This window comes from Pristiophorus japonicus, unplaced genomic scaffold, assembly GCF_044704955.1.
Source record: "Pristiophorus japonicus isolate sPriJap1 unplaced genomic scaffold, sPriJap1.hap1 HAP1_SCAFFOLD_1585, whole genome shotgun sequence".
NCBI lineage: Eukaryota > Metazoa > Chordata > Chondrichthyes > Pristiophoridae > Pristiophorus > Pristiophorus japonicus.
In genome coordinates this window covers 1-25,090 of record NW_027251263.1, presented here as the reverse complement: position 1 = coordinate 25,090, position 25,090 = coordinate 1, and the positions used below count along the sequence as shown (strand labels likewise).

General features: G+C 51.3%; 1 protein-coding gene across 1 annotated transcript in view; it reads right to left on the bottom strand.

The window, feature by feature from the left end:
* Nucleotides 1-23,721, bottom strand: part of LOC139243041 (calpain-2 catalytic subunit-like) — a gene marked incomplete at its 3' end in the record, with an annotated part of 54,729 nt that extends 31,008 nt beyond the window's left edge. The window contains exons 1-7 of the mRNA XM_070870653.1: nt 23,497-23,721; nt 22,276-22,345; nt 12,793-12,911; nt 10,678-10,811; nt 3,660-3,831; nt 2,064-2,147; nt 1,694-1,779 (exon numbers count right to left, since the gene is read on the bottom strand). Coding sequence (XP_070726754.1) covers nt 1,694-1,779; nt 2,064-2,147; nt 3,660-3,831; nt 10,678-10,811; nt 12,793-12,911; nt 22,276-22,345; nt 23,497-23,721 — 890 coding nt within the window. The remainder of the gene's footprint in view (nt 1-1,693; nt 1,780-2,063; nt 2,148-3,659; nt 3,832-10,677; nt 10,812-12,792; nt 12,912-22,275; nt 22,346-23,496) is intronic.
* Between the last annotated feature and the right edge of the window lie 1,369 nt (nt 23,722-25,090).

Genomic DNA, 25,090 nt, shown 5'->3' with positions numbered 1-25,090 from the left:
GCAAATTTGGAGATACTGCATTTAATCCCCTCGTCTAAATCATTAATGTACAATGTAAACAGCTGGGGCCCCAGCACAGAACCTTGCGGCACTCCACTAGTCACTGCCTGCCATTCTGAAAAGTACCCGTTTACTCCTACTCTTTGCTTCCTGTCTGACAACCAGTTCTCAATCCACGTCAGCACACTACCCCCAATCCCATGTGCTTTAACTTTGCACATTAATCTCTTGTGTGGGACCTTGTCGAAAGCCTTCTGAAAGTCCAAATATACCACATCAACTGGTTCTCCTTTGTCCACTTTACTGGAAACATCCTCAAAAAATTCCAGAAGATTTGTCAAGCATGATTTCCCTTTCACAAATCCATGCTGACTTGGACCTATCATGTCACCATTTTCCAGATGCACTGCTATGACATCCTTAATAATTGATTCCATCATTTTACCCACTACTGAGGTCAGGCTGACCGGTCTATAATTCCCTGTTTTCTCTCTCCCTCCTTTTTTAAAAAGTGGGGTTACATTGGCTACCCTCCACTCCATAGGAACTGATCCAGAGTCAATGGAATGTTGGAAAATGACTGTCAATGCATCCGCTATTTCCAAGGCCACCTCCTTAAGTACTCTAGGATGCAGTCCATCAGGCCCTGGGGATTTATCGGCCTTCAATCCCATCAATTTCCCCAACACAATTTCCCGACTAATAAAGATTTCCCTCAGTTCCCCCTCCTTACTAGACCCTCTGACCCCTTTTATATCCGGAAGGTTGTTTGTATCCTCCTTAGTGAATACCGAACCAAAGTACTTGTTCAATTGGTCTGCCATTTCTTTGTTCCCCGTTATGACTTCCCCTGATTCTGACTGCAGGGGACCTACGTTTGTCTTCACCAACCTTTTTCTCTTTACATACCTATAGAAACTTTTGCAATCCGCCTTAATGTTCCCTGCAAGCTTCTTCTCGTACTCCATTTTCCCTGCCCTAATCAAACCCTTTGTCCTCCTCTGCTGAGTTCTAAATTTCTCCCAGTCCCCAGGTTCGCTGCTATTTCTGGCCAATTTGTATGCCACTTCCTTGGCTTTAATACTATCCCTGATTTCCCTAGATAGCCACGGTTGAGCCACCTTCCCTTTTTTATTTTTACGCCAGACAGGAATGTACAATTGTTGTAATTCATCCATGCGGTCTCTAAATGTCTGCCATTGCCCATCCACAGTCAACCCCCTAAGTATCATTCGCCAATCTATCCTAGCCAATTCACGCCTCATACCTTCAAAGTTACCCTTCTTTAAGTTCTGGACCATGGTCTCTGAAATTACTGTTTCATTCTCCATCCTAATGCAGAATTCCACCATATTATGGTCACTCTTCCCCAAGGGGCCTCGCACAATGAGATTGCTAATTAATCCTCTCTCATTACACAACACCCAGTCTAAGATGGCCTCCCCCCTAGTTGGTTCCTCAACATATTGGTCTAGAAAACCATCCCTTATGCACTCCAGGAAATCCTCCTCCACCGTATTGCTTCCAGTTTGGCTAGCCCAATCTATGTGCATATTAAAGTCACCCATTATAACTGCTACACCTTTATTGCATGCACCCCTAATTTCCTGTTTGATGCCCTCCCCAACATCACTATTACTGTTTGGAGGAGCACAAAATTCACAAAGCGAAAGTGAAGAGTTGGGCCGCTTACCAGTCGGCCCACGGGCCGCTGTACTCCCTGTGACCCCAGGGGTTGCGCAGTCGGAGTAGTCGGACCAAGGAGCCACCGTACTTCACCTGGAGATGGGAAACGAGCGGGTGAGAATCAGCGGTAGAACAGGCAGCGGCGACGTGAACGCCCGCGGATTAAATGGTGAGCACGGTGGCCATCTATGTTCGGCTCGCGCCCTGCAGCATTGCCGGCCGAGACGAGTTTGGGAACGCGCGGAAGCAGCTCGTAGACGCAACGTGTCCGAGCGCGGCCCGCATTGCGCGGACCATTCTGTATCAGCGCGCGACCCAGGGGGGAGGGGAACCCGCGCGCGCGCTCACACGGTCGGTGCCTTCCGCCAGGTACTCACCGTGTCCACGTCCATGATCGCATAAGCGTGCGCGTACATCAATCCGAGGCCGTTGTCCTTCTCCACCTCCTCGGTGTTACTGCCCTGCGGAAATCCAGAGCGTTATACGGTGTATCGGTGAGGCCACACCTGGAAAACTGCGTGCAGTTTTGGTTTCCATATTTACGAAAGGATATACTTGCCTGGGAAACTGTTCAGAGAAGGTTCACTCGGTTGATTCCGGAGGTGAGGGGGTTGACTTATGAGGAAAGGTTCAGTAGGTTGGGCCTCTACTCATTGGAATTCAGAAGAATGAGAGGTGATCTTATCGAAACTTATAAGATTATGAGGGGGCTTGACAAGGTGGATACAGAGAGGATGTTTCCACTGATGGGGGAGACTAGAACTGGGGGGCACGATCTTAGAATAAGGGGCCGCCCATTTAAAACTGAGATGAGGAGGAATTTATTCTCTCAGAGGGTTGTAAATCTGTGGAATACGCTGCCTCAGAGAGCTGTGGAAGCTGGGGCATTGAATAAATTTAAGACAGAAATAGACAGTTTCTTAACCGATAAGGGAATAAGGGATTATGGGGAGCGGGCAGGGAAGTGGAGCTGAGTCTATGATCGGATCAGTCATGAACTTATTGAATGGCGGAGCAGGCTCGAGGGGCCGTATGGCCTACTCCTGCTCCTATTTCTGATGTTGTTATTAGTTTGGGAGTCAGCACCAATCTCCCAGTTTCGCGATTGCACATTCCTGATGCTGGAGGCCACGATTATGTGCCCCTACGCTCCTCGATAATCCGACAGGCTCAACGGTTTGCTTGTAAATGATATAAGCCGTCTCCACAGCATTCCAGTCATCACTCCTGCGGCAGTGACGATCGGCCAAGTGGACAATGTTCCCACAAAGGGAGGCACTCGGAGCAAGTACCCCAGAGTCGGGTTTCCCCAGGCCATGCTCCCCTGAGCCCTTAACCCCCAGTCTCCCTCTCTCCCTCGACACCCCCATTCCATTGACCCACATTCCCCAGTCTCCCTCGACACCCCCGTGCCCCTGACCCACTTTCCCCAGTCTCCCTCTCTCCCTCGACACCCCCGTGCCCCTGACCCACGTTCCCCAGTCTCCCTCTCTCCCTCGACACCCCCATTCCATTGACCCACTTTCCCCAGTCTCCCTCTCTCCCTCGACACCCCCGTTCCCCTGACCCACTTTCCCCAGTCTCCCTCTCTCCCTCGACACCCCTGCTCCCCTGACCCACTTTCCCCAGTCTCCCACTCTCCCTCGACACCCCCGTTCCCCTGACCCACTTTCCCCAGTCTCCCTCGACACCCCCGTGACCCTGACCCACTTTCCCCAGTCTCCCTCGACACCCCCCTTCCCTTGCCCCATGTTTCCCAGTGTCACTGTCTATTTCCCCCCCCCCACCCCCACCCCTCTCCGATCTCCGGCCTCAGCGGCTGGTGACGTCACGCCAGGGGGTCTCCTGGGTAACTGAGGGGCCTGTCAGCCTGAGAGGCACCTTCCGCACGCTGCCTGGGAACACAGTACTGGAGCCTCTCGGCCCGTGCTGGTGGATCAACAGGTGGGAAAATGGCGGTGTGTTGAGATTACCTTGATGCTGCAAGACAGCAGGGTTTGCTTGTTGAGAGCGCGCCTGACAAACGGCCACAGCTCATCTGCTGTGGTGGAGCTCAACTCAATGCACACCGCAATGCCACTGGTGAAATCCTCCATCGCCTCAGACACTTTCCCGGCCACCAAACTTTGATAGGACCCATTGAGCCTGCGGGGGCAAGAGTCGAACTTCAACGTCATCCCAATATAAGTAACAGTGCTAATACCACGGCTTCATTCTTCAACATTTCATCTCAGAGTGTTACAGTGAGGGGTGCGGGGTATATCAGTGTTACAGTGAGGGGTGTGGGGTATATCAGTGTAACAGTGAGGGGTGTGGAGTATATCAGTGTTACAGTGAGGAGTGTGGGGTATATCAGTGTTACAGTGAGGGGTGTGGGGTATATCAGTGTTACAGTGAGGGGTGTGGGGTATATCAGTGTTACAGTGAGGGGTGCGGGGTATATCAGTGTAACAGTGAGGGGTGTGGAGTATATCAGTGTTACAGTGAGGAGTGTGGGGTATATCAGTGTTACAGTGAGGGGTGTGGGGTATATCAGTGTTACAGTGAGGGGTGTGGGGTATATCAGTGTTACAGTGAGGGGTGCGGGGTATATCAGTGTAACAGTGAGGGGTGTGGAGTATATCAGTGTTACAGTGAGGAGTGTGGGGTATATCAGTGTTACAGTGAGGGGTGTGGGGTATATCAGTGTTACAGTGAGGGGTGTGGGGTATATCATTGTTACAGTGAGTGGTGCGGGAGTATATCAGTGTTACAGTGAGGGGTGTGGAGTATATCAGTGTTACAGTGAGGGGTGTGGGGTATATCAGTGTTACAGTGAGGAGTGTGGGGTATATCAGTGTTACAGTGAGGGGTGTGGAGTATATCAGTGTTACAGTGAGGGGTGTGGGGTATATCAGTGTTACGGGGGATGTGTGGGGTATATCAGTGTTACAGTGAGGGGTGCGGGGGTATATCAGTGTTACAGTGAGGGGTGCGGGGGTATATCAGTGTTACAGTGAGGGGTGTGGGGTATATCATTGTTACAGTGAGGGATGTGGGGTATATCATTGTTACAGTGAGGGGTGTGGGGTATATCAGTGTTACAGTGAGGGGTGTGGGGTATATCATTGTTACAGTGTGGGGTGTGGGGTATATCAGTGTTACAGTGAGGGGTGTGGGGTATATCATTGTTACAGTGAGGGGTGTGGGGTATATCAATGTGTTAAAGTGAGGGGTGTGGGGTATATCATTGTTACAGTGAGGGGTGTGGGGTATATCAGTGTTACAGTGAGGGGTGTGGGGGTATATCAGTGTTACAGTGAGGGGTGTGGGGTATATCAGTGTTACAGGGGGGGGGGTGGGGTATATCAGTGTTACAGTGAGGGGTGTGGGGTATATCAGTGTAACAGTGAGGGGTGTGGGGTATATCAGTGTTACGGGGGGGGGGGTGGGGTATATCAGTGTTACAGTGAGGGGTGCGGGGGTATATCAGAGTGTTACAGTGAGGGATGTGGGGTATATCAGTGTTACAGGGAGAGGTGTGGGGTATATCAGTGTTACAGTGAGGGGTGTGGTGTATATCAGTGTTACAGTGAGGGGTGTGGTGTATATCAGAGTGTTACAGTGAGGAGTGTGGGGTACATCAGTGTTACAGTGAGGGGTGTGGGGTATATCAGTGTTACAGTGAGGGGTGTGGGGTATATCAGTGTTACAGTGAGAGGTGTGGGGTATATCAGTGTTACAGTGAGAGGTATGGGGTATATCAGTGTTACAGTGAGAGGTGTGGTGTATATCAGTGTTACAGTGAGGAGTGTGGGGTATATCAGTGTTACAGTGAGGGGTGTGGGGTATATCAGTGTTACAGTGAGTGGTGTGGAGTATATCAGTGTTACAGTGAGGAGTGTGGGGTATATCAGTGTTACAGTGAGGGGTGTGGGGTATATCAGTGTTACAGTGAGTGGTGTGGAGTATATCAGTGTTACAGTGAGGGGTGTGGGGTATATCAGTGTTACAGTGAGGGGTGCGGGAGTATATCAGTGTTACAGTGAGGGGTGTGGGGTATATCAGTGTTACAGTGAGGAGTGTGGGGTATATCAGTGTTACAGTGAGGAGTGTGGTGTATATCAGTGTTACAGTGAGGAGTGTGGGGTATATCAATGTTACGGTAAGGGATGGGGGGTATATCAGTGTTACAGTGAGGGGTGTGGGGTATATCAGTGTTACAGTGAGAGGTGTGGGGAAATCAGTGTTACAGTGAGAGGTGTGGGGGTATATCAGTGTTACAGTGAGGAGTGTGGGGTATATCAGTGTTACAGTGAGGGGTGTGGGGTATATCAGTGTTACAGTGAGAGGTGTGGGGTATATCAATGTTACAGTGAGGGGTGTGGGGTATATCAGTGTTACAGTGAGGGGTGTGGAGTATATCAGTGTTACAGTGAGTGGTGTGTGGTATATTAGAGTTATTATGAGGAGGATGGGTTAGACAGGAAATATTTACAAGGATGTTGCAAGGAATGGGAGGATGCAGAAATCCGGGAAGGAGGGGACTAAGTGGGAGAGCGATAAAGGTCTTTAATGCCATGAAGCGGTTCGGTGCGGACAAACTATTAAAAATGTGGCGTAAACGTAAAATAGCCTCTAACAGATCAAATAACGAATATTGAAGTCGTTTCCTTACACAGAGAGTGGAGAGAATGTGGATCTCGCTGCCATTTGACGTCGGGTTGAAATGAATAGCATTTATGCCTTTAAGCAGAGTCTCAATGCATATATGAGGGAGAAGAGAATAGGGGGTTATGTGTGGTGTAATGTATGCATCTGTGAGCATGCTCACGGGTTTGTAGAGCTGTTGATTTCTGCGGTCTGGAGGAGTCCGTGTTCCATGTTTTTAATCGAATGTGTGAGGTTGCAGCCCTTGTTCCATTATTTAAAGGGGTTGCTCCTCAAATTCTGGCTGCACTTCAGTCCCACACTCCTGATCTTTGGGCACCCTGTGCGGAGGGGAGCGGGTAGGTCCGAGGGCCTCCTCGTAGGACTGCTCCTGGGCCTGGCCAAGGTGGCCATCAGCCGGTCCAGGCAGCGGGCGGTCGAGGGGGTCGTTCAGCCCGACTGCCTGCCTCTCTTCCGCGGTTACATCCGAGCCAGGGTGTCCCTGGAGATGGAGCACGCGGTGTCCACCGGTACGCTCGCGGCCTTCTGCGAGAGGTGGGCGCCGGAGGGACTGGAGTGCATCATCACGCCCGGCAACCAAATTTTAATTTGACTTGTTTAATGTCCAAAGTTTAATTTGTTTAATGTGTCGGTTTTACTGCCCCCCCCCCCCCCTTTGAATAAGGGGGTATTGGATTATTGTTTCAACTTAAAAATAGTTGTAGAGCTCTTGAGTTGGGAGTGGCTCAGCCAGTCACGTGATGTTCGCAAGACTCAATAAAACCCCGGCCAGTTGGGTTCGGGGGATCCACGATGGGGCAGGTGGTTGTGAGCCTGGTGGATGAACCGGTAATGTGTAGTGTGATTGGTAAACCTTTTGCTAATAAACCAACTAGTTCTTAATAGCAATGTGTTGCTATGAATGTTTAAGCAAAGAACCCAGGAAGCAAATACATTACATGGGGTAGAAGTAATTAGACTGGGAGCAGGCTGGCACGGGATAAGTGGGCCGAATGGCTTGTTTGTGTGCTCATAGATTCAGCATTACAGCGCAGGATGCCATTCGGCCCATCATGCCTGTGCCAGCTCTTTGAGAGAGCGATCCAATCAGTCCCCACTCCCCCCCCCTGCTCTTTCCACATTGCCCGCAAATGTTTCCTCATCAAGTATTACACTTTCGAAAGCGACGGTCGAATTTAGCATCCACCCATCCTGTCAGGCAGCGCGTTCCACATCACGAGCCGCTGTGTGAAAAACAAAATTCTTCTCGCTGTGAGTCTATGTGGAACGCAGAGTGGGATTGGGTTACGGGTTTTGGGCAGTATTCAATGTTGTGGTTTCAATAGCAAATTACTTCGCTCCAGGTCTGATTACAAACCGGTTGCACAAGTTTCCCAGAGGGGGCTGTTTAGATACACAGCCAGGTTCTGCTGTTGGGCTGCCTGCTTAGGAAGTTAAACATCAGTGGTCTCTTTATTCAAAGCCATTCCTCATTTTCTTTTCGAAAAAAATATTACCTAGAATTACACGGGATATACGCCACAGAAACAGGTCATTCGGCCCAACCAGTCTGTGCCAGCGTTTATGCTCCACTTGAGTTTATGCCGGCGTTTATGCTCCACTCGAACCTCCTCCCGTCTTTCCTCATCTAACTCTATCAGCATAACCCTCTATTCCCTTCTCCCTCATATGCTTGTCTAACCTCCCCTTAAACACATCGATATTAATCGCTTCAACCACTCCCTGTGGCATCTCGAGTTCCACATTCTCACCGCTCTCTGGGTAAAGAAGTTTATTTGGAATTCCACATAATTCCACAGCTACATAAATACTGTGGCCACAAGAGCGGGTCAGAGGCTGGTATTCTACGACGAGTGTCTCACCTCCTGACTCTCCAAAGCCTTTCCATCTACAAGGCACAAGTCAGGAGTGTGATGGAACACTCTCCACTTGCCTGGATGAGTGCAGCTCCAACAACACTCGAGAAGCTCGACACCATCCAGGACAAAGCATCCCGCTTGATCGGCACGCTACCCACCACCTTCAACATTCACTCTCCCTCCACCACCGGCGCCCCCTGGCTACAGTGTGCACCATCTACAAGATGCACTGCAGCAACTCGCCAAGTCTTCTTCGGCAGCACCTCCCAAACCCGCGACCTCTACCGCCTAGAAGGACAAGGGCAGCAGGCGCATGGGAACACCACCACCTCCACGTTCCCCTCCCAGTCACACACCATCCTGACTTGGAAATATATCGGCCGTTCCTTCATCGTCGCTGGGTCACAATCCAGGAACTCCCTCCCTAACAGCACTGTGGGAGCACCTTCACCACACGGACTGCAGCGGTTCAAGAAGGCGGCTCACCACCACCTTCTCAAGGGGCAATTAGGGATGGGCAATAAATGCCGGTCTTGCCAGCGATGCCCACATCCCAGGAACGAAAAAAAAAAAAATCTGCTTCTCCACGTGCATTGCCCGAACACGCACTCTTGACGCAGAGAGACCACCCAGGTCCCAGCAGCAAGATATTCAAACAGTGGGGACATCATCATCATCATAGGCAGTCCCTCGAATCGAGGATGACTTGCTTCCACACCATAAAGGGATGAGTTCGCAGGTGTTTCAATGAAGGACCTAATATTCCGGATCCCGAAATACATCCTGAAGGGTGGAAGATGCCTGTGGGTGGATTTTTTTAACGTGGGGTGGCCGTTGCACACCAGCCACCACACGAGGCTTGACAGAGCGAGGTCTTGGTCCAGTGGCAAGGGTTAACCAGGACGACTGGAGACCAGCTCTGCTGCACGGACCTAGTGCGCGCACACATATCGCACAGTGTGGGCTGGGCCCGTGCTGCCCCTGGGCCCTGGGCCCCGAACTCTCGCCTCTCCTGGGCCCCGGTTGCATCCCTCTACGAACCCTCGCCGCTCCTTCGCCCCGACCTCGCTGTACCTGCCCGCACTGCAGTCAGCCGTCGCCCTCCTGCAGCAGCACGCGCTGCTCCCTGCAGTGGTCTGTCGCTGCACGCTGCTCCCTCTAATGGCCCCGGCCTGCTGATGGACAGGGTGGTGGCAGCAGATTCAACATTATCTTTCAAAAGGGAAAGGCTGCAATCATCCACGCAAGTGGGGAGTGTTCCATCACACTCCAGACTGGTGCCTTGTAGACGATGGAAAGGCTTTGGGGAGTCAGGAGGTGAGACACTCGCCGCAGAATACCCAGCCTCTGACCCGCTCTTGTTGCCTCGGTATTTAGGTGGCTGGTCCAGTTAAGTGTCTGGCCAATGAGGAGCCCCCCAGAGCGGAACTGCGAACCGTCGATACTGTCCTGACTATTCACAGTGCCCGTCCACTCTCATTCCCAACACTTTCCCCAGACACTGTGCTCCAGCACCAGGCCCCGTGCCTGTGTAACTCACCCTGACCTCACCGCTCAAAGACAAACCGCGTCTGCGGCGTGATGTGTTCTGTAGAATGAGCCATTATTACAATGAACTCTCAGAGGGGCGAAGGCTTAGGAATGTTTGATGGGACAGTGTAGAGGGAGCTTTACTATGTATCTAACCCGTGCTGTACCTGCCCTGGGAGTGTTTGATGGGACAGTGTAGAGGGAGCTTTACTCTGTATCTAACCCGTGCTGCACCTGCCCTGGGAGTGTTTGATGGGACAGTGTAGAGGGAGCTTTACTCTGTATCTAACCCCGTGCTGTACCTGCTCTGGGAGTGTTTGATGGGACAGTGTCGAGGGAGCTTTACTCTGTATCTAACCCCGTGCTATACCTGCCCTGGGAGTGTTTGATGGGACAGTGTAGAGGGAGCTTTACTCTGTATCTAACCCCGTGCTGTACCTGCTCTGGGAGTGTTTGATGGGACAGTGTAGAGGGAGCTTTACTCTGTATCTAACCCTGTGCTGTACCTGCCCTGGGAGTGTTTGATGGGACAGTGTAGAGGGAGCTTTACTCTGTATCTAACCCGTGCTGTACCTGCCCTGGGAGTGTTTGATGGGGCAGTGTAGAGGGAGCTTTACTCTGTATCTAACCCCGTGCTGTGCCTGCCCTGGGAGTGTTTGATGGGACAGTGTAGAGGGAGCTTTACTCTGTATCTAACCCCGTGCTGTGCCTGCCCTGGGAGTGTTTGATGGGATAGTGTAGAGGGAGCTTTACTCTGTATCTAACCCCCTGTACCTGGGAGTGTAGAGGGTTTTACACTGATTGGCTGAAATAAGAAGTGTTTTATTCCGATGATGACCATCTCAACTGGAGTATAAAATTCACACAGAAAGTTTTGAAATAGAAATTCTCCTATATGGTAACAGCCAGCACAGTGTAAAGTGGAAGGAAATGATTGATGGTAAATTCCTACTTGGCGTAGGCCTTCTCGAGCAGAGCACTCCAGAGCTCGTTGTGTGAGGACGAACGGGTGTAGATCAGGTTCCCGTGCACAGTCGGGAGTCGATCATCGACGACCACCTCCACCCATTTCCCGTATTGCCAGAACTAGAGGGGCAGGACAGGAAGGAAGGGGAGAAATGAAACGCACTTGCTGAAATTCGTGTCCTTGCGACTAACCGCGTCCCTCGCCTAGTCCCTCCCTTTTTCTCCCGAAGACGCGGATTCCTGCGCTGGTATCTTTCCGTGGGTGCTGCACCATCCTCGTGTAAGCGGCCATTCTTCACACGTCTAGACAGGGCACTATTCCACTGTGGGAGGCGCCAAGTCCCAAAGAACATCAGTACAGACACACTCACACACACACACTCTCACACACACACACACTCTCACACACACACACACTCTCACACACACACACACTCTCACACACACACACACTCTCACACACACACACACTCTCACACACACACACACTCTCACACACACACACACTCTCACACACACACTCTCTCTCACACACACACTCTCTCTCTCACTCTCTCACACACACACTCTCTCACACACACACTCTCTCTCTCTCTCACACACACACACACAGACACAGACACTCTCACATGCTCACTCTCACATGCTCACTCTCACAGCCGGGGCCACAGGATAGTTGGGAACCCCGGCTGATTTATCCTCCCTAACCCAGGGGTACTGGAGTCACCTGTAGCTCCTACAGCTGTCCAGGGTAAATCAATAAGTCAACGCGAGCATACGCAGGGACACATGTACGAAAACATACATGAAGACACACACACATGCACAAACAAGCACACACGAACACATGAATGTACACGAACACTCACACAAAAATACAAAAGATGCACACAGAAACATACACGAGCACACGAACATGCACGAATTTAGAAGAATGAGAGGAGATCTTATCGAAACGTATAAGATTAAGAGGGGGGCTTGACAAGGTGGATGCAGAGAGGATGTTTCCACTGATGGGGGAGACTAGAACTAGGGGGCATGATCTTAGAATAAGGGGCCGCCCATTTAAAACTGAAATGAGAAGGAGTTTCTTCTCTCAGGGGGTTGTAAATCTGTGGAATGCGCTGCCTCAGAGAGCTGTGGAAGCTAGGACATTGAATAAATTTAAGACAGAGATAGACAGCTTCTTAAACGATAAGGGGATAAGGGGTTATGGGGAGCGGGCGGGAAAGTGGAGCTGATCAGGTCAGCCATGATCGTATTAAATGGCGGAGCAGGCTCGAGGGGCCGTATGGCCTATTCCTGCTCCTATTTCTGATGTTCTTATGAACACACACACATGAACACACACACACGAACACACAGACAAACACACAGACAAACACACAGACAAACACACAGACAAACACACAGACAAACACACAGACAAACACACAGACAAACACACAGACAAACACACAGACAAACACACAGACAAACACACAGACAAACACACAGACAAACACACACGGACAGACAGACGAACATACACGGGCACACAGACGAACATACACGGACACACACATGAACATACACGGACACACATATGAACATACACGGACACACACATGAACATACACTGACACACACAGGAACATACACGGACACACACAGGAACATACACGGACACACACAGGAACATACACGGACACACACAGGAACATACACGGACACACACAGGAACATACACGCACACACACACGAACATACACGCACACACACACGAACATACACGCACACACACACGAACATACACGCACACACACACGAACATACACGGACACACACACGAACATACACGCACACACACGAACATACACGCATACACACACGAACATACACGGACACACACATGAACATACACGGACACACACACGAACATACACGCATACACACACGAACATACACGGACACACACATGAACATACACGGACACACACACGAACATACATGGACAGGGACAAATACAGGTAGAAACAAACACACAGACACGGTCTCACACATGCAAACAGACGCACACATTTGTAGCTCCGGTGCCTCTGCTCTGTCATTTGCCGCATACCCGGAAGCGAAAGATCCCAGCGTACAGATTCTGAAAGCTCTGGTCACTTGGAACCACGTACGAGAAGAGCTGAGCGTCCAGGGTCAGCGAGGACATGGCAGCCAAGAACCAACAGTTGCCTGAAGAGAGAGAGAGAATGTAACCAGAGAACAGGTCAGTCTCTGAACAATAAACCACAGGGCAATGCGTCAGCTGGAACCCGGCAATCTTCACCGTGCCTTGTGTGACCATAGGAACAGGAACAGGCCATTCAGCCCCTCGAGCCTGTTCCACCACTGACTGAGATCCTGGCTGATCTGTTCCTCAATCCCATTTACTCACCCGTCGTCCAACTCCCTTAATACCCGTATCGAACAAAAATATGTGTAAGCCACTGCTTTTCAGAGACTTGAGCATAGAAATCCAGGCTGACGCTCCCAGTGCAGTGCTGAGGGAGCGCCGCACTGTCGGAGGTGCCGTCTTTTGGATGAGACGTTCAACCGAGGCCCCCCCCTGCTCTCTCAGGTGGACGTAAAAGATCCCGTGGCCACTATTTTGCAAATAAAGCTAATGTAAAGAGATGATCAGGACGTTATCACATGTGGGAACTTGCTGCGTACAAATTGGCATTGGGCGTTTCCGACATTGCAACAATGACTAGACTTCAACAAAAGTATTGACTGTAAAGCGTTGAGATGTATTGAGGTTGGAAAAGCCGCCATATAATTGCCGCTCATTTTCCTTCTAGACAAGAACAGAACGAAGAATGCTGGCACTGGTAATTGACGAGCCCCAGCGTGAAATGTGCATCCGGCCAATAAAAAAAACACACGAAACTCACAACTCATTTCCCACGATCTACATTTTCTGCGTTAAACTTAGCACAAGCAGCTGATCAAAGGGTCACATTTCACCCAACAAATCAGCTAGCATTACAGAATCATTGGGGTTTACTACAATCTGAATCAATCACGTGACCCGCTCGAACTCTGACCCCAAGAATGGACACAAAGGTCGTGCTATCCAGTGGACTGACTGTACCGAGTCTACCTGTCTGGTATGGTCCAAATACTCCCAGGGCAGGTACAGCACGGGGTTAGCTACAGAGTAAAGCTCCCTCTACACTGCCCCATCAAACACTCCCAGGGCAGGTACAGCACGGGTTAGATACAGAGTAAAGCTCCCTCTACACTGTCCCATCAAACACTCCCAGGGCAGGTACAGCACGGGGTTAGATACAGAGTAAAGCTCCCTCTACACTGTCCCATCAAACACTCCCAGGGCAGGTACAGCACAGGGTTAGATACAGAGTAAAGCTCCCTCTACACTGTCCCATCAAACACTCCCAGGGCAGGTACAGCACAGGGTTAGATGCAGAGTAAAGCTCCCTCTACACTGTCCCATCAAACACTCCCAGGGCAGGTACAGCACGGGGTTAGCTACAGAGTAAAGCTCCCTCTACACTGTCCCATCAAACACTCCCAGGGCAGGTACAGCATGAGGTTAGATACAGAATAAAGCTCCCTCTACACTGCCCTTTCACTGTGATTCAGGCCAAATGTCAGAAGAGCTGTCTGACAGTTTGACATTGATCTTGGTCAGTTGTTATGTGAGGCGATGGGAACCAGAGGGAAAATGAGAGGATTGAGCTGTTGTGGCACACCTTCTGTTGTGTCCTTACACTCTACTGTAAATCAACACGAGGCACAGACTGTGTGACCTGAACCTTTATTCACAGGACCAAGGAGTGATGATCCTGCGTGGGACCTCCCTTTATATACCTGGATGACCAGGTGAGGAGTGTCTCCCACAAGTTCACCCCCTGTGGTCAAGTTGTGCATTTCTCAGGTGTATACTGTGTTCAGTGTTGTTACATGAAGGTTACAGTCACATGAAGATTACAAACATGACATCACCTCCCCCCCAACGTCTTTGGGTCAAAGATTGAGACTTTCAGGCGGTCGACGCTCTCTCGTGGAGCGCCGCAGTTGGGGCTCTGGTTGTTGAGCCTTGGTATGCGTCTCTGTCACCTGTGGTGATTCCGGCTCGTCCGGGCTGACCACAGGGACTGTGCATGCTGCTGACGGTTCTTGTTGCTCGTTCTCTGGCAGTGGTGTGGGCAGCATCTCATGATGTTCCTCAGGTTCCTCAGTGTCCATGCTGAATCTTTTTTTTTTTTACTTGGTCCAGATGCTTGCGGCATATCTGTCCATTGTTAAGTCTGACCACTATGATCCTATTCTCCTCTTTGCCAATTACAGTACCCTCGAGCCACTTGGGCCCCAAAGCGTGATTAAGGACAAATACAGGGTCATCGATTTCTATACGTCTCCCCTTCGAGTTACGGTCATAGCACTCATTTTGGGACTGGCGCTTGCCCTCAACAATGTTTGACAGGACTGGATGAATGAGGGACAGCCGAGTTTTAAGTGTACGTTTCATGGTCGTTCCGCTGGCAGGACTCCCGTGAGCGAATGCGGTTGGGACCTATAGGCCAGCAGGAGGCGCCATAGGCGGCATTGAAGGGAGGGTCCTTGAATCCAAAGCATGCCTTGTTTTATGATTTGGACCGCACGTTCCGCCTGGCCATTGGAAGCCGGCTTGAACGGTGCCGTCCTGACATGTTTGATGCCATTACCCGACATGAACTCCCAGAATTCATAGCTAGTGAAACACGGGCCGTTGTCGCTAACCAGGATGTCCGGCAAGCCGTGGGTCGCAAAGACCTCACGCAGACTCTCCACAGTGGTGGATGTTGTGCACGAATTCAATAGGATGCACTCGATCCATTTCGAGTACGCATCTACCACAATGAGGAACATTTTCCCCATGAATGGGCCCCGTGTAGTTTACGTGAATACGTGACCATGGCCTGGTGGGCCAGGGCCACGGGCTGAGCGGGGCCTCCCTGGGGGCATTGCCCAGCCGAGCACACGTCGTGCACCTGTGAACATAGTGTTCCAGGTCTGCATCAATTCCCGCCACCATACATGTGACCGGGCAATGGCCTTCATTAGCACAATGCCTGGGTGCTCGCTGTGGAATTCTCTGATGAATGCTTCCCTTCCCTTCTGGGGCATGACTACCTGGCAGCCCCATAGTAGGCAGTCGGCTTGAATGGAGAGTTCATCCATCCGTCTGTGAAACGGTCTGACCTCCTCAGGGTATGCTCCGTGTGCGGGCACCCAATCCCCAGTCAGGACACATTTCTTATCAAGGATAGGAGGGGATCTCTGTTTGTCCAGGTTTTGATCTGACGGGCTGTGATGGGGGAGCCTGTGCTGTCGAAAGCATCGACAGGCATGACCATCTCAGCGCTTTGCTCCGCTGCCCTCTCAGTGGTGGCCAGTGGAAGCCTGCTGAGCGCGTCAGCGCAATTTTCGGTGCCTGGCTGGTGCCGTATGGTGTAGTCATACGCAGCCAGCGTGAGAGCCCATCACTATATGCGAGCTGACGCATTGGCATTGACAGCTTTGCTGTCGGACAACAGGGATGTTAACGGCTTGTGGTCCGTTTCTAACTCGAAACTTCTGCCCCGTAGACACATGCGAGTGCTTCCTTTTCAACCATCCCATATCCCCTTTCTGCTTGGGAGAGCGACCTGGAAGCATAAGCCACAGGTTGGAGTTGGCCCTCATCATTACTCTGTTGCAGCACGCATCCAACCCCATAGGATGATGCAGCACATGTCAAAACCAATTTCTTACAGGGTTTGTACAGGGTCAACAGCTTATTAGAACAAAGCAGGTTCCGCGCCCGATTGAAACACAGAAACATAGAAACATAGATGCAGGAGTAGGCCATTCGGCCCTTCGGCCCTTCGAGCCTGCAACGCCATTCTATGAGTTCATGGCTGAACATGCAACTTCAGTACCCCATTCCTGCTTTCTCGCCATACCCCTTGATCCCCCTAGTAGAAAGGGCTATATCTAACTCCTTTTTGAATATATTTTGTGAATTGGCCTCAACAACTTTCTGTGGTAGAGAATTCCACAGGTTCACCACTCTCTGGGTGAAGAAGTTTCTCCTCATCTCGATCCTAAATGGCTTACCCCTTATCCTTAGACTGTGACCCCCGGTTCTGGACTTCCCCAACATTTAACCTGTCTAAACCCGTCAGAATTTTAAACATTTCTATGAGAACCCCTCTCATTCTTCTGAACTCCAGTGAATACAAGCTCAGTTGATCCAGTCTTTCTTGATAGGTCAGTCCCGCCATCCCAGGAATCAGTCTGGTGAACCTTCGCTGCACTCCCTCAATAACAAGAATGTCCTTCCTCAAGTTAGGAGACCAAAACTGTACACAATACTCCAGGTGTAGCCTCACCAAGGCCCTGTACAACTGTAGTAACACCTCCCTGCCCCTGTACTCAAATCCCCTCGCTATGAAGGCCAACATGCCATTTGCTTTCTTAACCGCCTGCTGTATCTGCATGCCAACCTTCAATGACTGATGTACCATGACACCCAGGTCTCGTTGCACCTCCCCTTTTCTTAATCTGTCACCATTCAGATAATAGTCTGTCTCTCTGTTTTTACCACCAAAGTGGATAACCTCACATTTATCCACATTATACTTCATCTGCCATGCATTTGCCCACTCACCTAACCTATCCAAGTCACTGTGCAGCCTCATAGCATCCTCCTCGCAGCTCACACTGCCACCAAACTTAGTGTTATCCGCAAATCTGGAGATATTACATTTAATCCCCTCGTCAAAATCATTAATGTACAATGTAAACAGCTGGGGCCCCAGCATAGAACCTTGTGGTACCCCACTAGTCACTGCCTGCCATTCTGAAAAGTCCCCATTTACTCCTACTCTTTGCTTCCTGTCTGCCAACCAGTTCTCAATCCACGTCAGCACACTACCCCAATCCCATGTGCTTTAACTTCGCACATTAATCTCTTGTGTGGGACCTTGTCGAAAGCCTTCTGAAAGTCCAAATACACCACATCAATTGGTTCTCCCTTGTCCATTCTACTGGAAACATCCTCAAAAAATTCCAGATTTGTCAAGCATGATTTCCCTTTCACAAATCCATGCTGACTTGGACCTATCATGTCACCTCTTTCCAAATGTGCTGCTATGACATCCTTAATAATTGATTCCATCATTTTACCCACTACCGATGTCAGGCTGACCGGTCTATAATTCCCCGTTTTCTCTCTCCCTCCTTTTTTAAAAAGTGGGGTTACATTGGCTACCCTCCACTCCATAGGAACTGATCCAGAGTCAATGGAATGTTGAAAAATGACTGTCAATGCATCCGCTATTTCCAAGGCCACCTCCTTAAGTACTCTGGGATGCAGTCCATCAGGCCCTGGGGATTTATTGGCCTTCAATCCCATCAATTTCCCCAACACAATTTCCCGACTAATAAGGATTTCCCTCAGTTCCTCCTTCTTACTAGACCCTCTGGCCCCTTTTATATCCGGAAGGTTGTTTGTGTCCTCCTTAGTGAATACCGAACCAAAGTACTTGTTCAATTGGTCTGCCATTTCTTTGTTCCCCTTTATGACTTCCCCTGATTCTGACTGCAGGGGACCTACGTTTGTCTTTACTAACCTTTTTCTCTTTACATATCTATCGAAGCTTGCAGTCCGTCTTAATGTTCCCTGCAAGCTTTCTCTCATACTCTATTTTCCCTGCCCAAATCAAACCCTTTGTCCTCTTCTGCTGAGTTCTAAAGTTCTCCCAGTCCCCAGGTTCGCTGCTTTTTCAGGCCAATTTGTATGCCACTTCCTTGGCTTTAATACGATCCCAGATTTCCCTTGATAGCCACGGTTGAGCTACCTTCCCTTTTTTATTTTTACGCCAGACAGGGATGTACAATTGTTGTCGTTCATCCATGTGGTCTCTAAATGTCTGCCATTGCCCATCCACTATCAACCCCTTAAGTATCATTCGCCAATCTATCCTAGCCAATTCACACCTCATACTTTCAAAGTTACCCTTCTTTAAGTTTTAACTGTTTCATTCTCCATCCTAATGCAGAATTCCACCATATTATGGTCACTCTTCCCCAAGGGGCCTCGCACAATGAGATTGCTAATTAATCCTCTCATTACACAACACCCAATCTAAGATGGCCTCCCCCCTAGTTGGTTCCTCGACATATTGGTCTAGAAAACCATCCCTTAAGCACTCCAGGAAATCCTCCTCCACCGTATCGCTTCCAGTTTGGTTAGCCCAATCTATGTGCATATTAAAGTCACCCATGACAACTGCTGCACCTTTATTGCATGCACCCCTAATTTCCTGTTTGATGCCCTCCCCAACATCACTACTACTGTTTGTAGGTCTGTACACAACTCCCACTAACGTTTTTTGCCCTTTGGAGTTCTGCAGCTCTACCCATATAGATTCCACATCATCCAAGCTAATGTCCTTCCTAACTATTGCATTAATCTCCTCTTTAACCAGCAATGCTACCCCATGTCCTTTTCCTTTTATTCTATCCTTCCTAAATGTTGAATACCCTTGGATGTTGAGTTCCCAGCCCTGATCATCCTGGAGCCACGTCTCTGTAATCCCAATCACATCATATTTGTTAACATCTATTTGCAGAGTTAATTCATCCACCTTATTACGGGTACTCCTTGCATTAAGACACAAAGCCTTCAGGCTTGTTTTTTTAACACCCTTTGTCCTTTTGAAAACCCGTTCCTGACAGTCCCCCCAAAACCAAGCACAACCCTTACGCAGGAGCACGTGTAGCGGCTCCAACAATGTGCTTAAGTTCGGCAGAAAGTTTCCGAAATAGTTCAAGAGTTCCAGAAATGAACGCAACTCCGATATGTTGCCGGGCCTGGGTGCGCGACGGATCGCCTCCGTTTTGGATTCGGTAGGCCGGATCCCGTCTGCCCAAAAACTCGACCTCTGGGGCCAAAAACACACACTTGGACTTCTTTAGTCGCAGGCCTACCCGGTCGAGTCAGCGTAGCACATCCTCCAGGTTGTGGAGGTGTTCCTCGGTGTCTCGACCCGTTATAAGGGTGTCGTCCTGAAATACAATTGTTCCGGGGATGGATTTGAGCAGGCTTTCTATGTTCCTTTGAAAGATAGCGGCTGCTGAATGAATGCCAAACAGACACCTGTTGTAAAGAAACAGCCCCTTGCGCGTGGTGATGGTGGTCAGTAGCTTGGATTCTTTGGCCAGTTCCTGGGTCATGTAGGCCGAAGTGAGGTCCAATTTGGTGAACAGCTTGCCGCCTGCCAGCGTGGCAAAAAGATCCTCTGCTCTCGGAAGCGGGTATTGGTCTTGTAGTGACACTCGGTTGATGGTGGCCTTGTAGTCGCCACAGATCCTGACCGAGCCATCCGTTTTTAGGACAGGGACAATGGGGCTTGCCCAGTCGCTGAATTCAACGGGCGAAATTATACCCTCTCTTCGCAACCTGTCCAACTCACTCTCAATTTTCTCCCGCATCGCATACGGCACAGCTCTGGCTTTGTGGTGCACTGGTCTGGCGTCCGGGGTGATGCGTCTCACTACTTTGGTACCTTTGAAGGTACCGACACCAGGTTGAAATAGTGACTCAAACTTTTGTAGGAGCTGTGAGCATGAACTTCGCTCCACAGATGAAATGGCATGCATATTCCTCCATTTCCAGTTCATCTCGGCTACCAGCTCCTCCCCAAGAGTGTGGGACCATTTCCCGGGTCAATCCATAGTGGCAGTCGGTTCTCTGATCCATTATGTGTGACCACCAACATTGCACTGCCTAGCACTGGGATGATCTCTTTGGTGTACGTCCGTAATTGCGTCTCAATGCGTTCTAGTTTGGGTCTGCTAGCTCTGAGTGGCCACAGTTTCTCAAATTGTTGGACACTCATAAGTGACTGGCTGGCTCCTGTGTCCAGCTCCATGCGTACCGGGATGCCATTTAACAGTACTCTCATCATCATAGGTGGCGTTCTTGTGTATGAGCTGTGGATGTTTGCCACCTGAACACGCTGAACTTCAGCATCCATTGCTGTGTCCCAGGCATACCCCTGCCTTGCAGACCCCTCTTGTGGTTCATATGCTTCGTAAACCAGCCTCGCTGCGGGCTGCCTGCACATTCTGGCTAAATGTTCACTGCAGTTACAATTTCTGCAGATAAATTGTTGAAACCTGTAGGTTTTTGCAGCATGTCTGCCCCCGCACCTCCAGCATGTGCTGAGATTGTTGTGAACAAAAGAGCTGTTACCAGGCATTCCTCTCTGATTGCTCAAGAGTAATCAAAGAGACACTCTGTTAGTGGGTGTCAATGGCCCCATCCCGGGACGTATTATCCCTTGTGATGGTGTAAATGTCTGTTCAACCTGCCATTGTCTCTGTTGAGGACCCACTCTAGAGTCTGTTACTGCCTGGGTGGTGCCGAATTGCCCTTGCCTGCCTGCGGCGTTCTGAGTCGCGTTTACCATGTTAACTCCCTGCTCCATCGCCACGTTGGGAGCAGAGTTGCGCGCGTATATAATCTTGGTTTCCTCCTCCCCCGCCATGAAGGTTTGAGCCATCAACGCCGCCGCTTCCAAGGTCAAGTCCTTGGTCTCAATTAGCTTCCTAAAAATCCCGGCATGACCAATGCCCTCAATGAAGAAATCCCGTAACATCTCCCCGCTGCAGGCGTCTGTGAACTTACAGAGGCTGGCCAAGCGCCGAAGGTCCGCAACAAAGTCCGGTGTGTTCTGCCCTTCCCGACAGCGGTGCGTATAGAAACGGTGTCGGGCCATGTGTATACTGCTCGTCGGTTTGAGGTGCTCACCGATCAGTTTGCTGAGCTCCTCAAAGGTCTTGTCCGCCGGCTTCTCGGGTATGAGCGGGTCTTTCATCAGCGCGTACGTCTTCAGTCCACAGCTGGTCAGTAGATGCACCCTTCGCTTGTCAGCCGCTGCCGCTCCCGGCCAGTCCTTCGTGACAAAGCTCTGCTGGAGCCTCGCAACGAAATCGTCCCAGTCCTCACCAACACAGTACCGTTCCTCTGTGCTACCGGTGGCCATTCTCGTGAGCCGTTGATTCCTGTTTCTCGTCGCCAAATGTTGTGGCCTTGCACTCGACTGTAAATCAACACGAGGCATGTACTGCAGACAAGGTCACTCTGTGACCTGTACCTTTATTCACAGGACCAAGGAGTGATGACCCTGCGTGGGACCTCCCTTTAAATACCTGGATGACCAGGTGAGGAGTGTCTCCCACATGTTCACCCCGTGGTCAATGTGTGCATTTCTTAGGTGTATAGAGTGTCGTTACATGAAGGTTACAGTTACATGAAGAATACATACATGACACCTTCTATTTTCAAAATTCTTCATGTTCCCCACACCCCTTCCTCTCCAGCTATACCCTTGAGACAAAGGGAAGCACTTGCTCCCAGCTACAGCCTCGCATCAGGCATCGCACCACACCATGCAACAGGCATTGTGAGGGCAACTTTGAGCTAAAGGAGTCAGGTGCTTCTATAAACTTAACAAAGAAAAGGATTCACTGAGTGAATCTCATGGTCGGCATCACTTACCAAGCTCTCCCTGGCAGATATCGGTGGTGCTGACTGACTGCACAAAAAAACGCGGGTTCGTAAAGAGTCTCTGGAAATTGAAATGAGTGGTGCAATTTAGTACAGGTATTGTACTTTTCAACCTATCTGTGTAAAGGGCTACTTGCAAACATTGATACACTCCCACGAACTCCTCAAATAAACGTATACTCCCGCAGACTCCCTGCAAATACTGATACTCTCCGGGGACCCTCTGTAAATACTGACACACTCCCGGGGACCCTCTGTAAATACTGACACACTCCCGGGGACCACCCTGTAAATACTGACACACTCCCGGGGACCCTCTGTAAATACTGACACACTCCCGGGGACCCTCTGTAAATACTGACACACTCCCGGGGACCACCCTGTAAATACTGACACACTCCCGGGGACCACCCTGTAAATACTGACACACTCCCGGGGACCACCCTGTAAATACTAACACACTCCCGGGGACCATCTGTAAATACTGACACACTCCCGGGGACCACCTGTAAATACTGACACACTCCCGGGGACACCCTGTAAATACTGACACACTCCCGGGGACCCTCTGTAAATACTAACACACTCCCGGGGACCACCCTGTAAATACTGACACACTCCCGGGGACCAGCCTGTAAATACTGACACACTCCCGGGGACCCCCTGCAAATACTGACACACTCCCGGGGACCACCTGTAAATACTGACACACTCCCGGGGACCACCTGTAAATACTGACACACTCCCGGGGACCCCCTGTAAATACTGACACACTCCCGGGGACCCCCTGCAAATACTGACACACTCCCGGGGACCACCTGTAAATACTGACACACTCCCGGGGACCACCTGTAAATACTGACACACTCCCGGGGACCCCCTGCAAATACTGACACACTCCCGGGGACCACCTGTAAATACTGACACACTCGCAAGAATGAAAGGTTCTAATTCTCGAAGAACAGTATGAAACAGCGCTATCATTGCCGAAATGTTTTCTGTATTGTAGGGCAGTAACAGAAATAATCCGTGCGTTATTAAATATCGGTAAGTCCAGAAATCGTTCTCAGGCTCTGGAATTACCAGACTGAAACTTGACAATTCAAATCAGCGTAACCTCAACCCAGGTCATTTTAGCCCAGTCCAGTCCATTAGTTTAGCCTAGTCCAGTCTAGTTCATTGGTCCAGTCCCTCTGTCCCGCACTCACTCACAGTGGCTCGGATCCACTCGATGCTGAGGTCCTTTTTCTTGCCCAGAGACTCCTGGTGAGCGGGGAATTGCGGGTCCTCGAACAGGCTCTCCGAGCGCTGGCAGTGGCTGCGGATAGCTTCGAACTGCTGGTTCCGGAAGGGCAGTGGGTGTTCGAGGCTCCCGGCCCGGGGCCCCAGGTAGAGGGGTCCGGGTCCGGGTCCGGGTCTGGAATCGGAATTCCCCATTAGCGATACCCACAGCAAGGTCACCAGAACCTCCGAGCAGCAAGAAGCGGTTCCACCTCCCGATCACTGAACTCCCCGAGCGGCGCGGGACAGGACCCGCCCCGTCCCTCCTCCTCCTCTTCCTCCCCTCTCCTCCTCCTCCTCCCGCCTCCACCACCCCCCCTCCTCCCCACTCTCCCTCTCCCCTCCTCCCCACTCCCCTCTCCCCTCCTCTCCTCTCCTCCCTCTCCTCTCCCCACTCTCACTCCTTCCCCCACCCCTCCACACTCCTCCTCACTCCTTCCCTCCCTCCCTCTTGGTCCCTCCCTCCCTCTTCATCCCCCTCCCTCTTCATCCCCCTCCCTCCCTCCCTCCCTCCCTCTTCATCCCCCTCCCTCCCTCCCTCCCTCTTCATCCCCCTCCTTCCCTCCCTCCCTCTTCATCCCCCTCCCTCCCTCCCTCCCTCTTCATCCCCCTCCCTCCCTCCCTCCCTCCCTCCCTCTTCATCCCCCTCCCTCCCTCTTCATCCCCCTCCCTCCCTCCCTCCCTCTTCATCCCCCTCCCTCCCTCCCTCTTCATCCCCCTCCCTCCCTCTTCATCCCCCTCCCTCCCTCTTCATCCCCCTCCCTCCCTCTTCATCCCCCTCCCTCCCTCCCTCTTCATCCCCCTCCCTCCCTCTTCATCCCCCTCCCTCCCTCCCTCCCTCTTCATCCCCCCTCCCTCCCTCCCTCCCTCTTCATCCCCCTCCCTCCCTCCCTCCCTCCCTCTTCATCCCCCTCCCTCCCCCCCCTCCCTCCTTCATCCATCCCCCCTCCCTCCCTCCCTCCCTCTTCATCCCCCTCCCTCCCTCCCTCCCTCTTCATCCCCCTCCCTCCCTCTCCCTCTTCATCCCCCTCCCTCCCTCATTCCCTCTTCATCCCCCTCCCTCCCTCATTCCCTCTTCATCCCCCTCCCTCCCTCCCTCCCTCTTCATCCCCCTCCCTCCCTCCCTCTTCATCCCCCTCCCTCCCTCCCTCCCTCTTCATCCCCCTCCCTCCCTCCCTCTTCATCCCCCTCCCTCCTCCCTCTTCATCCCCCTCCCTCCCTCCCTCTTCATCCCCCTCCCTCCCTCCCTCTTCATCCCCCCCCTCCCTCCCTCCCTCTTCATCCCCCTCCCTCCCTCCCTCTTCATCCCCCTCCCTCCCTCCCTCTTCATCCCCCTCCCTCCCTCCCTCTTCATCCCCCTCCCTCCCTCCCTCTTCATCCCCCTCCCTCCCTCCCTCTTCATCCCCCTCCCTCCCTCCCTCTTCATCCCCTCCCCTCCCCCTCCCTCCCTCTTCATCCCCCTCCCTCCCTCCCTCCTCATCCCCCTCCCTCCCTCCCTCCCTCTTCATCCCCCTCCCTCCCTCCC